Raw genomic sequence first — 15,239 nt, forward strand, 5'->3', positions numbered from 1 at the left:
TGGAGTTAGGTTTCTTGCCTCTGACTGCCTCAACTTGTTCAGTTTTTCTGAAAATTCTTGTTCTGGCCTGTGTGAAAGAGAAAATTGAACCAGACAGACTAAAAGCCTAGGAATTTCAAAAACACATAATATTTTCTTTGTTGGTTCCTCCAGTACAGTGACTTAATGGGCTGTGCGTGAGGCGTGTTGTAAAGCATCGTGTAAATACCAGAACTGAATATGGAACTTGTCTTATGGGAATTCCTAATGTTGAGCACCTTTTCATTCAGAATCAGGGAAAAGAATCACATTCCCTGCTAAAAAACATCAGGGAAGCTGATCAGCAACGTTGGTACCTTAGGAACCAAAAGCAGATGGAGCCTTCTGATGGTGTGCACAGAAGTGTGTTGGGGTGAGGAGCTGTAGGGAAGGCATTTCCCAGGACTCTGGAGCTTTTCCTTCTGGATGATGCATTTTTTTTCCCCTTCTGGATGATGTGTTTTGCTTCCTGGGGCTTGGAGGAGAGTGGGAAATAGGAACACGAGGAAGAGCCTGGTTTAAGGATGAGCAGGGCTCAGAAAGCCTGGAGCAAGATGCCACGTGGATCGGGGTGGTTTCAGGTGGGAAAAGGGATTAGTCTTGGATCTGACACAGGGTTTTTGTTTGTAATCCTACATGGGAAAACCGGTGTTTGATGGTGACCCTTATTTTCCAAGAGGAAGTCCCAGTTTCGGAACACTTTGACTGTGTCTCGTGAGCGCTCCGGTGCAGTGACCGTGGCACAATGCTTACAGTAATACGGGGAACTACACTTAATTACCATCTTCACTTACAGCCGTAATTTGTGCGCTTTAATTACACATTGACTGTGGCTTTCTGCGCTCATTGGGTCAGTGATGGAAGAGATTTCTCTGCCCAGACCCACATGATGCTGATGGGGAGAGCGACGTCAGCCGGCTGGCAGCGCGGGGCCTTAGTCACGAGCCGTCACCGTGCCCGGGATCGCCGCACGCAAAGCTGGGGCTGCTCCTTCCCCCTGACACCTGGGTCACGGGGAGGGCTGTGGGGAAGAACTTGTGCCTCTTGTCTCTCCAGAATAGCCTTCTGAAGACAAGTCTTGGTAATTTAACAAGTCCTTGATACGCCTCTTTGCTTCTTGAGTCGTTAACTCTGCTGGTCTTCCCCAGATCATCGAGAACCTGTGCTGTAAGGCTGGAGCAGGTGCCTGTAGGGCCAGGCAGAGAGCCAGGAGGGAGGCAGAGCACGCAGGAGTTTCTTTTGGCTTCTTTTGTGCCATTGCAAAAGCTGGCAGCGAGAAGCACTTGTATTTCTGGATGTTGAATAGGGAGCTGATAATTCAGCTGATATTTCCCTTGGCGAAGACATCCCCTCATCCCACACTTCGTGTTTCCCTATTCCCCCAAAGCCTTTATGACAGTTACAGGGTCAGTGCTCCCTGGGCAGCGTGCTTTTGTCCCACACAACCTTTCTGACAGGCTGCAGACCTCCCAGTGCTCGGGGTGCTGGAGCATCCTCACCTTTCCTCCAGCCCCGTTCCTGCCGGGGCTGGCTGCAGAGCTTCACTTCAGGCACCCGGGCATCCAGCAGCTCCCAAGTTCGCTTAATGCATAAAACATTTGCCATTGTTTTTGTGTTCCCCAGGTAGCAGGATGCACCACGGTGGCACAACACTCACCTGCAGCTCTATTTATAGCCTCTGTGCTTTCCCCAGTCACCGCATCCCAATTTTTGGCAGGTCCAGCCCCCGAGGTGCCCTCGTTATGGTGCCAGGGGCTGGCGCACACCAGCACCCTTGGTGTTCCTCCGACTGCTTCCTGTCCTGCTGGAGCACTGCTCCGTGGGGTTTTGCAACCAGGAGGCATCACAGAGCTGAGCACGGCCCTAATCATGGCCCTAATCACGGCCCTAATCACCGGGCTGCCTGCGTAGGAGCTCGCCCTCGTAGAGGCTGCAGGAAGGAGCAAACAGCGACACGCACAAGGTGGAGGTGCAAGGAATAAAAGAAAACTTGAAGAGCAAATAGCTGGGATGTGAAAGCAAGTTCCCTTTCAGCTGCATTGGAGGCAGGAAACTTTCATCCCGTCTCTAAACAGCATCAGAGTTAGGGCTGAGAACAGCAGAGGACAGGACTTGGTGCGTGGCTGTTTGCTTCAGGTGGGGAGGATCAGGATTTAACAACACACACACACCACAAAGCCTGGCAAATGTTTTTCATTCAGTCCTTTAAGAGAAGAGGCTGCAGATCTGGGGCTTTGAGTGGGATTGTCACAAAAGGATCGGGCTTTGGTGCAAGGAGCAGGCAGCAAGGTTGCCGCTTTGTGCTTTGTTGTTTGCGGGTTGTTTTTTTTTTTTTTTTCCCAAGACGAGCTCTCCAAGAAGTTTACAACCTGAGATTGCAGCGCTAGTAAAATCATTCCTCCTCCTCCTCCTCCTCCTCCTCCCTCCCGAGGCATCGAACCCTTAGACAAGCCGGGACACCTTGTGATCCGAGGGATAAGGCGGCTGTCTGGCCCCGCGCTCCCCATCCCCAGAACGAGTTCTGGTGCCCCGGGCTGTGACTGATTTTGCTGAGTGCCAAACTTCTGCTCTGCCTCTTCATCTTGCCGCTGTCGTTCGCTCTTGTGCAAAGCGTTTTGGGGGCAGAGAGCTGGCACGGAGCGCCTTGTTGGAGGGGATTTGGGGCAGTACGGGGTGTCCTGACCCCAGCGCTGGATGCAGCCAGGGAGCCGCTGGCTTGGGGCTGTGACCCTGCCCGCAGAAATAACAGCTTTAATCCTCCTGTTGCTGCACAGGGCTTTATCCCGTCATCATCCCGGTGAATCTGAGCGTTTCAGCAGGGCATGAAGCAACGTACTCGGTGTCGTGTGGCCTGGGTTTGTTGCCAAAGCACCGAGGGGTGCTGAGGATTCAGACCCACTGGCCGGGGCGGCAGGATCGTGCCCTGCTGTGGGCAGCACGAGGTCGTGGTCGACCAAGCAAAAGGAGAGGAGACCATCCTGTGCTCCGGGGTGCTGAGACAGATCTTGGTTTCTTCCTCCCCTCTGAGAAGCACTGGGTTTTCCATGCGTGGGGTGCTGTGCTCTGGGCTTAAAAGCAGCTTGACAAAGTGCGCCTTCGTTCAAATTAAGGTGAGAACTTGGTGATGTCCAGCTCTTGAGGAGGTTTGTCCTACAGCCTGACCTGAACGCCATCTCCAGGTGGGCTACCTTGGGCTGGGCGTGTGATACGGGGTCCAAAATCTGCCGTGTGCCAGTTCCAGGTGGGGCGAGGAGGAGGCTGTTGAGCTCAGAGACATCGCAGAGGGTGAAGAGGAGGTGAGGGGAGCTGCGAAGCTGCAGGGCAAGGAGCAGCATCCCGCTGGGAGCACGTCCTGCTGAGCCTCCTGTACTCCTTCGGGAGGAAGTCTGCCTCAGCTGGGTTAGAGGCTGTCGATGGAGTGCACTTAGGCAGCTATTAAAAAATAAAAATAACACTCGCAAGCAGGAACGCTGTCAAATTAAAAGCAATGTCAGAAAGGGCAGCAGATCCCGAGTCCTTCAGAAAACCCTTCCAGCAAGGAGCCCTCTGCTTCTGCCCGGCTTCTCCCGAGGTGGGAGTAGCCCCTGAGATGCCACCAAATGCTGCAGCCCCTGGGACAGAAGGGCTGCGGTCCCTTTTCGGAGAGCTCCTGGGTTTCTTGTTCAAGCTAGTTCACGTTGCCTTTGTAATAGGCCGTTATTAGTCCCCGGGGTGAGCGCCTTAATGAGCAGGAGAAGCTGGAATCTCAAATCAATGAGCGCAGGTTACCCGGGGCTTGCAAGTTAGAAAGTGTTAGAATGGAGGCTGATTAGATAAAGGAGTGGCAAAAAGAAGGGAATGCAAATGGAGTGATTCATGAGCGTGTGAGAGAGAGAGAGAGGGAGATCACGAACCGACTCAACTTGTTTTAGGGACGAATTTGTAGTTCTGGGTGTTCTGGGGTCGTTATCGCCTATCCCGATAGCTTCTGGTGGTCTCCCCCTCACCACCAGAGCCACTGGATCTGCTCTTTGAGCTCTTTTGGCAGAGATTTGGGACAAATCCGCTGTCGTTCAGGCAGATGCAGGTCTCCAGAGGGCTTCGTAACAGCATCTCCTCCAGCTGTATACGGTGTGGGTCAGCTGGTGGATTTGGTCCTTGGGTTTTCTGGTAGAAATGTTGTCCCCTTTCTTCTTAACTCCTTTATTTGCTCATGGTTGTTGTCCTGCCACAGGCGGAAAAGCAGACTGGGCAGAGAGATGTGTGCTCTGCCCGCTTCCAGGTCAGGCGTGGATCCCAGGAACTCTCCAAATAAGTCCTAAAATCCCCAAGAAGTTACCAAAGGGAAACGGTGGTGTTTGTCAGCAGGCACAGAAGTGCTGTCCAGGCCTCCGGGCGGCTTCTTGGGGTGCAGCAAAATAAGAGAATAAAGCGAGCAGCCCCAGGCCATTGGGTTTCCCAGGCTGGAGGGAGGTTTGTCCTCCGCAGTGGGACCTGGGCTCCTGCTCTGCACGCTGCCACCCTGCCGTGCCTTCCTCAGCACTGCGATGCTCAGAAGGGTTTCCCTCCTCCTCCTCCTCGCTTGCAGGACGTGTCTGTGCTGCTGCGTGTGCTCCTTGGGATCTGCAGCCCCTGCGAGGTGATGCTGTGCAGGTAGGGATTGCAAGAACTTGTTTACATCCCCATTTTTCTGCAGCGCAGCCTCCAGCCCGAGCGATGGAGCCTGGTTAGCTCAGCTTTAATTTGTTCTCCCGGCTCGTTTGGGAAGCTGGCGATAATAAAAAAGGCTCCGCAAACCAAAGCAGCAAAGCTTGTCGAAGGTCTCCACGGAGCGTTGCTGTCGCCTGGCGTTTTCGTTCGTCTTCGTGGTTCCTGAGGTTGTGCCACAGCAGAAGGAGCCGGGTTTCGTAACCCTACATCAAGATGAAGAAGGGCATCGAGTGACTCAGATGTGGATCTCAAGGAATGTGTTTCTCGTTGGCATTCGGGGGTTGGAGCTGCCGGAGAGATCCCACACGCCGGGTTTTATTAAAGCAGACGGGAGAATCGCTGCATGCGGGCACCTCTGCTGGGAGAAGGCTCTCGAGGCGTCAAATGCTCAGCCCTCGGGGCAGATCGCATCCCGGATAGGTTTATCTGCCCGCTGTGATGATTTCATACTCCAGATTGTATCTCCACTATTTAATTTCAAAGCCTCTCCCCATCAGGCTTTGAAGAAATCTTTTTTTTTCTTTTTTTTTTTTTTTTCTAAGCAACTGATAACCCTGCTTGAGATGGAAACACCTTGAGAGAAGCAAAACCTTTGCTCACACCTCCCCAGGATGAATGGCTGTGCCGTAGGCATGAACACTGGATTCAGGGGTCGGGATTTCCTGCTGTAGGTGATTTTGGGGGCTGTTGTATTTCTCTGGCACTGGGGATGAGTGACTTTATTGTGCTGAGACAGAAAATCTGCCTGTTTGCACGTGCTCTGCTGGAGCTCACTCTGCAGAAATCACAGAGCCCTCACCGTGCCTCCAACCGTTCCTCGAGTTCACTTCCTCTGGAAAATTCCACCGAGACCAAAGGAAAGCTTGTGCCGGTGCCACAACCCTCGCTTCCCTGCGAGAGAAGAAAGGGCTCGAGAGCACGGCCGGACTTTCCTCTCTGAGCACATCGAGCCGGAGCTGCCGGCCAAAACAGCAGCCCCGGAGCCAGGCCGACGTCAGCGATAAGGTTTGCGTTACCCGGGGTGGCGGCGTCACCCCGGGAGGGGGGAAGGAAGGAAGCACTTTTCCCTGGGAAGCCTATTTTCCGGCTGAGATTAGAAAGGCTTCGGCGTCATTTGCATAAAAGCAGGAGGAGGAAAGCTCGGCCACGCGGCTCCGCTTCCCCCCTCCGAATTCCTGGCGGGCTCCTCGGTGCCGCGAGCCGCGCGCGGGGCGGTCGGGAGCTGCTCCTCCTCGCTGCCAAAGCGGCGTTCGGCTCCAGCGCTCCGCTCGATTGCTGTACTTTGAGCCCCAGCCAACTCTGCGTTAACGTCTTCGTTCTGGAAAATAAAGCTTTTAGCTCTTTTAAGGTCAAAATGGGCGTCGGAAATAGCCGCGCTCTGCGGACCGTGCTCGTGCCCCGGTGACGCACGGCGCTGCTGCTCCGGGCGCTGCAAGGAAACGGAGCTGCTACCACTTCATCCTCTCAGCCCCTTTTCCTCCTTCTGCAGCTCTTAAACCTGATGTCATGCAGCTAATTAGGGAGTTCATTCTCAAAGATTTTCCTACGTGTCCTGAAAGCTGGAATTGGGTGAAAAAGGAGCCCTGGGTTCGCACGCGTGCCGTGGTCTCGTGCGGTTCCTTTGCCAGCCGGTAGTGTGCTCGTCTGAGGCTGAGCTCGTAAAGCACAGGACCTGACCTCATGGCTCAGCACCCCAAAACAGTAAAGGTTTCTCTTCTTCCCCGCTCTGATAGCCTTGTGCCAGCTCCAGCAGCTGTTCAGTCCCCACCACGGGCCACTTGGACTCGCTGACCCAGCAGGAAACCGGCTCTTGATTTTTATTTTTCCTCCCTCTTCAACCAAGGAGGTGAATTGGCTCTGACCAGTGCCGCATCCAGCACGGGACGGGAAGTGGAAATGACCCAGTCACAAGAACGAAAGCGAGGAGGAGGAGGAGGAAGCCTGCCCTGGGATCAAACCGTGCACAAAGCCCCCCAGCAGCACAGCACCAGGAGCCGCGGTGGTGCTCGGTGTGATGCTGGGCAGCCCCCTGGGCTCGGGCCAGCTCCCTGCCTGCTCTCCTCTCCTCGGTGAGCCCCGTTCCCAGCCTCTGCTTTCACCCCAACGAGTGCACCCCGTCGGTCTGCAGCACTGAACGTGATTGAGCTGCCAACTGTTTGGGCTGTCACCGGGACATCAGTCGGAGGCAGATGGCGAGGAGCTTGGCAGCTGCTCAGCTTTACTTTCAATTCTGCCTCCCGACTTCCACCGGGGGAGGCGAGCCAAATGGCATCGGATGCGGGTCCCTTGTGTGAAGTTGAAGAAGTTTATTGGTGATGCTGCACGCTGGGCACGCGGGTAGCTCTCGGGGAAAGACTTGGAAAATGTCCTGACACGCGCGGCGCCTTGCTTTCGGGGCTGTAGGAAGGTGACGTGGTTGCTGCTGAGTCAAAAGGCAAAGCGTATCCAGAAAGGAGGCTTTCTGTTGTGGTTTTCCTGGGGAAAAAAAAAAAGCTCTCCTCCAGAAAGTGACTTCACCGGGAGAGAATTGCATCAAACCAGGTAATGGGTGCGAGTAATGAGATTTGCTCTCCGAGTCGCCTTTGCTCCAAGCCTTAGAGTTAAGCGCGAGTTGTTCCCACGTGGGGTCTGAGCAGGGGCTCGGCACCCAGGCTGCAGATTTGTGCTCTTTTTGAGAGAAAGAGAGATTCTGTAGGGGTTTTTTCCTTCTGAGATCTGCTGCAGGATTCTTATCCACGTCTCGAGGTGAGAACTGCCTCTGTGCCAGCAGAATATTCCCCCTGCATCTCCCCAAACCCCAGGAGAGGACACCGGAGAGGGACGCAGCCTAGTGATACCCGCTGGCATCCTCACACAGCGCTCTCCTCCTCCTTGCTGCTGCTCTTTGTCCTGCTGCTTCGCACCAGGCGACTGGGCTGTACCTCACCCTCCCCTCTCAGCCCTGGCGAGGGCTATTCAGCCTTATCAGAGTCTAATTAGTAGGTCAGGTCTATCTCAGTGTTTGGAATCCTGGTCTTCCTCCGTGATCAGGTACTCAGATGGAGCTGCCGATGTAACCTGGCAAACGAGACCAGCCCACTGCAAGCGATGCGTTACGCGGCGTGTGTTGGAGCAGCTCTGGAAAGGGTGATGATGCTAAACGCAGATCCCAGTGAATAATGCTGAGCCATGAGCCTGCTTGGGGCTCTCTTAGTCGGCAGTCAGCAATTTTCTGTGCTGCTACGTCACCCTCAGAAGCATCTTCTGGGGCTGGAGTGAGATTTGTGGGACCAGTGAGCACGAAAGAAGAGTTTCTCCCCTCCAGCGTTCTGTATGTGCAGATAAATGTGGGAAAAATGGTAAAATTGATGGAATTGTATCAGGAAAGACAGGGAAAGAGCAGGACACCGTGTGCATGTGCAGGTTTGGCAGGGGGTGAGAGGGGGAAGGAGTTGAACTGAGTTAAGGCAGCTTTTGGTAGCGCCAAACCAGGAGGTGATGCGGCTCCCTAGGGACTGGTGGAGCCTTCAAAGGGAAGAAGAGGCTGCTAATGAAGGGCTTTAATTACCCCGTCGTCTGCTGAAAACGAATTGTGGCAAGAAACGTAACCCGTGGAATTATTAGAAAACTTTGGAGGTTGCTTTTTTATCTCGAAAGGTAGAGGAAGTCGTGTGGGGAGTGGTTGCTTCACGGTGCCGTGACTAATAGGGTGGGACTGGCTGAACCCGGGGCTGGAAGGTGCTGTCCCTCCCCCAAACCCTCCGAGTGAGAGGGTTCATTAGCTGGAGAAAAGGAATCAAGGCATAATTATACGGGTAATTTGATGAGCGCAATAGGCTTCATAAACCTTTAAGCAAGCATAAACTTTGCCTAAAACCTGACGAAGAAGGTTACGAGCAGCTAATTGACCAGTCATCTGCAGGTTAGAGTCAGGGTGAGGAAAAAACCCACGTTAAATCATCCGTAGATAAGAGATGTGATAAAATCCGGGCCTGAAGAAACTCATTAAGGAACTATAACGTGCGGATGCTGAAAAGTTAGCACTGTTTTTTTTTTTCAGAGGGGCAGTGGAAGCCCTGAGAATGAAAGGAATGGGTAAAAAAATAAAAATAAAAATAGGTTAAAGAAACAGGTTAAATACAGCCTGAGCCCCAAGAAGGGGAAGGAAGAAATGTCTGGGTGTCTAGGCTGCCCTGACAAATCTGCATGGTTATCAGGAGCAGGAGAGCACGCGTCCAGCCGTGTTTGTGAGCGCCTGGAGAATAACGCGGCGATAAAATAACGCGGTGATAAAACAGCCTCCAGGAGGTAGGTGTCCCCTTCGTGTGGGTCAAAATGGCTCGGCGTGCCTTGGCCAGGGTGAGGCTCGTGACACAGCCCCACGTGGTGCCCTGATAAGGGAGCTGGAGGAAAGTGATTCAAAAGTGATTCAGGCTGAAGCTCTTCTCTTAGGGCCGGCTGCTGCTTTCCGGCACCTTGCTCCGTTGGGATGGAGCTTCGGATGCACGCCCCAAGGCTGTCCTCAGCCTGGGTCTGTGCAGGATTTTCAATGCACTGGGGGCAGATTGAGGTTGCTCCACTTCGAACCGCCTGGCATAATTGAAGGAAGGACCAGCTTTGGGGTTCCCTGCCCTCTCGTCTGTGCTCTGCTCCTTGGAGGCAAAGAGCCAAAGCTGAAAGCAGCCGGCAGGTCCCAGGGCAGCCTGACAAAGTGCTTCACCAAACTGCAGGTGCTGCTTTTTGTAGGGCGTGCGGTCACTGTTGTACAAAACAATAGCTGTTCTAACACTTACCTGCCCCAAATGATGCTGTACATCCCGCAGTGGAACTTAATGAGTACGAGTATGCAGGATGAATTCCTGAAATCTATTTCTGTTGGCCTTATGGTATAAAACAACCCCAGCATCTCAACTCCTCTTTTCTTTTCCAGCCGCCAGCCTGAGCCACCAAAGAAGGAGAAGGAGGCGACCACCATTACCGCCGCGCAGTCGAAGAGGGCGGATGAGTGGAAGGACCCCTGGCGCCGGTCCAAGTCCCCCAAAAAGAAGCTCGGCCTCTCCGTCTCGCCCAGCCGCGCGCGCAGGCGCCGAAAAACCTCCGCTTCGTCGGCGTCTGCTTCGGGCTCTTCAAGGTGAGTGATGGTGAAGAGCACGTCACGTCCAGGCCTCGTAGGGCATCAGGAACGTGGTGTGGTTCTATCTTGTGAGCAGGAGGTGTAAGAAGGGGAGCAGGTCCTTGGAAAAATAATTATTAAGGGAAATTAGACATAGATGTAGGTCCACGTAGCTCGTCTAGATGAGAACTGACCTATATAGGAGCAGAAGGAGGTGGAAGGTGTAGGAATTGGAGCATCTTCGTTCCAGGAGTGCTAGAGAGAGGAGGGGAGCCTGCTCCAGGAAGAGCATGATGCTGCTGGGGGAGAACTGGGGTCAAGGAGGCTCGCCAGGAGCCCTAGGGTGCTGCAGGGGGGCTCAGAAATCAGAGCACAGGAGATAAAATCCACTGTTCAGAAGGAAGTGCCATGAATCTAGGAGAATGGAGTTGCAGCCTAGTCTAGTGGAAGGTTTTCCCTGTCCTTGATGGGGTTGGATCTTAAAGATCCCTTCCAACCCAAATCATTCTGTGATTCTGTGATAAGCTGGACCCATTTCCTGTAAACGTTTGAACTTGAAGCTCCTGCAAAGAGGAAAAAATGTATCAGAGAGGAATGAGGAACATGGCGAATTGAAGATACGGATCTTATAAAGCAAAGCCCTCCAGAAGCAGATAGCTTTTCTCACTGGACTCGCTGCACCTCTCATTTCCCTCTTTTCTCCTACACGTGTGACCCAGCCGAGCAGGAGGATTGTCCAGTGAAAAGACGTAAAAATGTGTGGAAGGAGGTCTCAAAAAGGGATGGAAAGTCATTAGCTAAAGGGAAGGGAGCCTGTTCAAGGACGCAAAGGGCTCTAGCAGCAACAGAATTATTTCTAAAAGAAAAAGTGGGGTGGGGGCTGAGGGAAGACTGCAGTCCTTTGTGGAGAGGGTGGGCAGCTTTTGGAGCAGTATCTGAGAATTTGGGAAGAGTGTTCCTCGGTCTCCCAGGACTTTTTGAGAGGCACTGAACTTCAATACTTCTTTTGCAGGTCCTCTTCTCGGTCGTCCAGCTATTCTGGGTCAGGTTCCTCCCGATCTCGTTCCAGATCGTCGTCTTACAGCTCTTACTCTAGCCGCTCCTCACGACACAGCTCTTTCTCAGGCAGCAGGTCCAGGTAATGGCTCTTTGCAGGTTACGGTACGCTGTGTCCCAAACGCTTCCTAGCAGCTACTTCTGGTGCTACTTAAAAGCAAATAGCCAGCTCTCGAGAGAAAATATTTGAAATACTTTCCTGTGTGAGCTAAATAGGATAGACTGCAAGGCAGGGTGTTGTTTTGGTCGCTGAATGAAGGAGATGTCAGCCACCCCAGCTCTCCCACCCACGTGTACCCTGCTGCTGTGGCTGGGCTGTTTCCCATCCTTGTGGTAAAGGAGCAGTTGTAGGAGCCTGGCTGAGCGTAACGTTGCCATCGTTTGCGTTTGATGGTTGGAAGAAGCTATTGGCATCTCTTGTCTATAGCACTGGGACTTCTGTTTAAAGAGGCAAATCACATTTCTTTAATAAAGCAGTCCATGCAGTTTTGTCTTGTGATAGTCTTGACACTTCAAAGTAACAATCCTGTGTCCCATGCTGATTAAACGCAGGCATGTTTATAACTCTGCCACTTCCTTGCCCCTGCAGACAGTTTCCCAAGTCTGGAATATGCATAGTAGGAGAACTGGCTCCCTAGATGGGAGACACTTCTTAAGGGCTGAAATGCACAGAGCCAGAGTGGATCTCAGAGCTGGTGAGAGTGCATGGCTTCATTTGGAGAGGTGGTTTCTCCAGGAGAGGCTCAGGTGGGGATTGTTCTAGACACAAGCACCTAGGTTTTCTAGCAGAGAAGGCTGACATACCCCAACCACCCCACTCCAGCCTGAGTTGAAGCAAATCGTGCTGAACTTGCAAGTCAAAAATCCTACTGACTATTCTTCAGACATATTTCCCCCAAGGAAAGAATATGGAGAAAGTCTCCAGGTGTTGGTGTGGAATATCTGAGGGTGGCTCTTCCTTGCAGCCATCCGTATTTTCTTCCTTTTGTTTTCTGCTTCTACCACCAGCCTGGTGACACAACCTGTTGTTCTCAGCAGAGTCCAGATACGAAACTAGGATAAGCTCAGGCTCCCTGGGACTAGTTCCTCAAATGCAGTCACCAGCCGAAGGAGGGAGTTGTGGGCTTAGTGCACTGCTGAGGAGACCGAAAACCTTCTGCAGCCCCAAAGACTGAGCTGAGTGATCTCTCGTTCCTTTCTAGGTCACGGTCCTTCTCGTCTTCACCATCTCCTTCCCCAACACCATCTCCACACAAGCCGCTTCTGAAGGCTAAAGGGGAGTTGTTACCACCTGCTGGAAAAGGGTAAGGCTTTGTGTCCGTTCTGATAACACAGCCCAGAAAAGCCTCCAAACGGCAGCCTAATTCCTGACCTGAGTCAGACCCTTCTGACCTGCCTGAGAGTTTAAGGAAGAAATGGAAGATGCAAAACGTGACCTCCGTGGAATGGCGTGTAGCTTTGCGTGGCCGATTAAATTATGGCACTCTCACTTACTAAAACCAAGTTAAACTGTGCAAGTATCCTTAAGAAGTGTATGGAGACCTGCGTGTTTAAACACATGCACAATTTGCTATTTACACATTGTGTGTGTGCAGGTACGCTTACGTAGGAGCTGTGCGACAGTTTAATTCATTTACCTACCGTGGCTTTAGTTAATGCACGGCCTTAGAATAACAAAGTGGGTCAGGCTCGTCTGCTCTTAATTTTGGATACAAATCAAAACAGCGTTGTAGCTATGAGACTGTTTGTTCAGCAGATTATGCCTCCGCTCTTTTAAATACTTGAAGTTGCTGTTTCACAAACCCTTGTAATGCACGGTAAGTTATGATGGATCCATTGGAGGGTGTCACAACACCGTAGTGATGTCACCGTTTTTAAGGTGACCTGCAAATGAATTACACCACGGGAATCCCCCTGAATTCTCTGGAATATGGGACAATGGCCCTCACCAGGCTTCTTGCACCTTGTTGACCTGCTTTTTTTTTTTTTTTTTTTTTTCCTGTTAACTCAGAGGGGTCAACCCTTTAAGGACACGCTCCCTGCCTGCAGCAATGTTTTTACACCCTTCCAGTGTGCATTGCGGTGCTGGTTTGGTAACACACAGCTCCAGCCAGCAGCCTGCACCGGCACGGGGCTTGGTTTAGCCACGTAACATCGCGTGTACCTAATCGCGTGCTCTGCAGGGGATGGATCCAGATATTCTTCAACACGAGAGGTGGAATTAACAGTCTCTATTTTAGTATGCAGACAGCCGCCTCCTCCCCGCTTAATAGCAGGTGTGACATCACTGCAGGGAATGCTGAGCAGTAACCGGCCCGGAGACTGGAGGTTGGAGTGCTCTGAGCCCAGAAGTGAGCAGTCCCACAGTAATTCCCATCTCACGTGGTGGGTGCCGTATAAAGTCACAAGAACATTGCGTAGTGGTCACCCATCCGCTGTTCTGCAGGGTAATGCAAGCAGGGAACAGGTCAAAGGGACATCTCCACGCGTGTGCTCCTTTGCACCTTGCAAATCTGAGTGAGGGGAGAGAGCATTTTTTGCATAAACCACGTGCAGTTTGATTTTGAGGCCTGATTGACAGATTTTTAAGCAGGTATATGTGCTTTGGATGAAGAAGTATAGACTCAAATGGCTTAGGAACAACAGTGCACTGCACAGTCTGCTTCATGAGTTGATTTGCAGGTAGGAAACTTATCCAAAATTGGCTGTTTTATAGGAACTTGTCTCTGGAAAGGTGACTTGGTTTAGAATAGTGGAAACAAATCCCTTTCAGTGAACCTGTGGTATTTCAGAGTGGTTTGTGACAGAAGCCTTCTTCTCAAGTGTCTGTAGCTACAGTAATTGTAGCTGATGGCTCAGCACCAAGTGTGAGTGTGTGTTACCACTTTTGGAAATGCCTGTTTTTCTGTAATCTGCTGAATTTGATCGTGCCCATGAAAATGTTTGATTTTTTTTCGTAGTGAAAAATCTGTGAAGAAACTAGCTGCCCTTCCAGTCCCTCAGCCGCTCGCTAAAATTACAACAGCTGCACCAGAGCCAGCCAAACCAGGGGATAATAGAGAGGCAAGAAGGAAGGAACGTCAGACGAGGACTCCACCCAGGAGGTAAGAAAGCAGTGGGGTGGAGTGAGCTTTGGAAGATGGAGCAAGCCCTGGGTTTCTCTCTGGAGTCCCAGTCCCAAGGACTCGTGATGTTAAAGTCATTTTCCTGGGGCAGGAAGGAAGTGGGAAGAGAGGGGGAGGTTTGGGGTGACCAACAGTGTCTTGCCCCACAGCAAATGGCTCCCGTCTCTAAAGGGCTGGCTGGGGCTGGGCGATGGAGTAGGTGGAATGCATTAAATGGACCAAAAGGCAGTGCCTGCAGTGCAAAAAAAAGGTCTGTTTTGGAGCAGCTGCTTGTGGAGGCTGAGCAGCGAGGAGGCAAAGGCGTGTTTGGTCTGGAGAACAGATCAGACGTGTTGGAGGGTCAGGATTTGGGTCCTGTTTTCACGTGCTAGGATGCAGGAGGTGTTTATTTCTCCTGTGTGGTCCAGGAGCTGGTTCATCAGCCTCCAGCAGTGCAGCTGGAGGGGACGAGGAGCTCTGTGACGTGCTCGGAGCCCGGCGTGCAGCTTGCTGGCTCCCCTGCCCTGCTTCTCTTCCTGGCTTCATCCCGTGCGACTGGTCTGAACGTTTCAAGAGACTCGTTCTGGCTGTCCTCGAATTGTTTCCGTTGTCTCTCTCTCGTTCCTTTGCATTTGAAATGAGAGCGTCTCCTGATAGCTTGCAGACAGGGAGCACTTGTCTGGATGTAAATGTGGTTATTGGGCTTCAGCCACCAGTCTGTGTTTAGAAGTGGTACGCAGCAGATGCAGGTAGCGTCGCCTGTTCTTGGAGAGGCTCTGAGTCAGCTAAACGCAGCTGAAACTCCTCGTGCATCCTTCGTAGGCTGCAGGATTTGACATAGCGGCGTGCTGCCTGCTTTGCCTAGCCTGTGGAAGCAGCAGTTTGGGGGACACGAAGTAAAATGCAGCCCAAATTTAATGCAGACGTCCTTATTATGAGCACGTGAGGAGTCTAAGGATGTTTTGTGCCTGCAGTAAGGCATTCGTTGCTTTTCATGGAGCACTGCATGGTACTTTTTATCAGTGTGTTTTGCAGGGGGCTGTAAATCCGTTTTCTGTTCAGCTTTTTGGAAGCGTCTGGAGTCAATTCTTCATTTTGCATGGCATTACCTCTCCTTTTTCTTCCCAGTAGCTGAAAAAAAGGCCTGGGGCTGAGCAGTTAGAATTTCTTTTCCACAGAAACTCCTTCAGTTCGACCTTGTTTCACTTCAACTAGCTAATCATGGTGGATGCCTTAAGTGACTTTCCCTTATATTTGTATTCCAGCCTTGGTTTTTGTTT

At 52.0% G+C, this 15,239-nt stretch overlaps 1 protein-coding gene across 5 annotated transcripts in view; it reads left to right on the plus strand.

The window, feature by feature from the left end:
• Positions 1–15,239, plus strand: part of ZC3H18 (zinc finger CCCH-type containing 18) — a 41,575-nt gene that overhangs the window by 17,596 nt on the left and 8,740 nt on the right. For all 5 annotated transcript variants that reach the window (XM_032195734.1, XM_032195735.1, XM_032195736.1 and 2 more), the window contains 4 exons: positions 9,617–9,817; positions 10,812–10,937; positions 12,058–12,159; positions 13,816–13,959. In XM_032195734.1, coding sequence (XP_032051625.1) covers positions 9,617–9,817; positions 10,812–10,937; positions 12,058–12,159; positions 13,816–13,959 — 573 coding nt within the window. The remainder of the gene's footprint in view (positions 1–9,616; positions 9,818–10,811; positions 10,938–12,057; positions 12,160–13,815; positions 13,960–15,239) is intronic.

The sequence above is a fragment of the Aythya fuligula genome, chromosome 12 (assembly GCF_009819795.1).
Source record: "Aythya fuligula isolate bAytFul2 chromosome 12, bAytFul2.pri, whole genome shotgun sequence".
NCBI lineage: Eukaryota > Metazoa > Chordata > Aves > Anseriformes > Anatidae > Aythya > Aythya fuligula.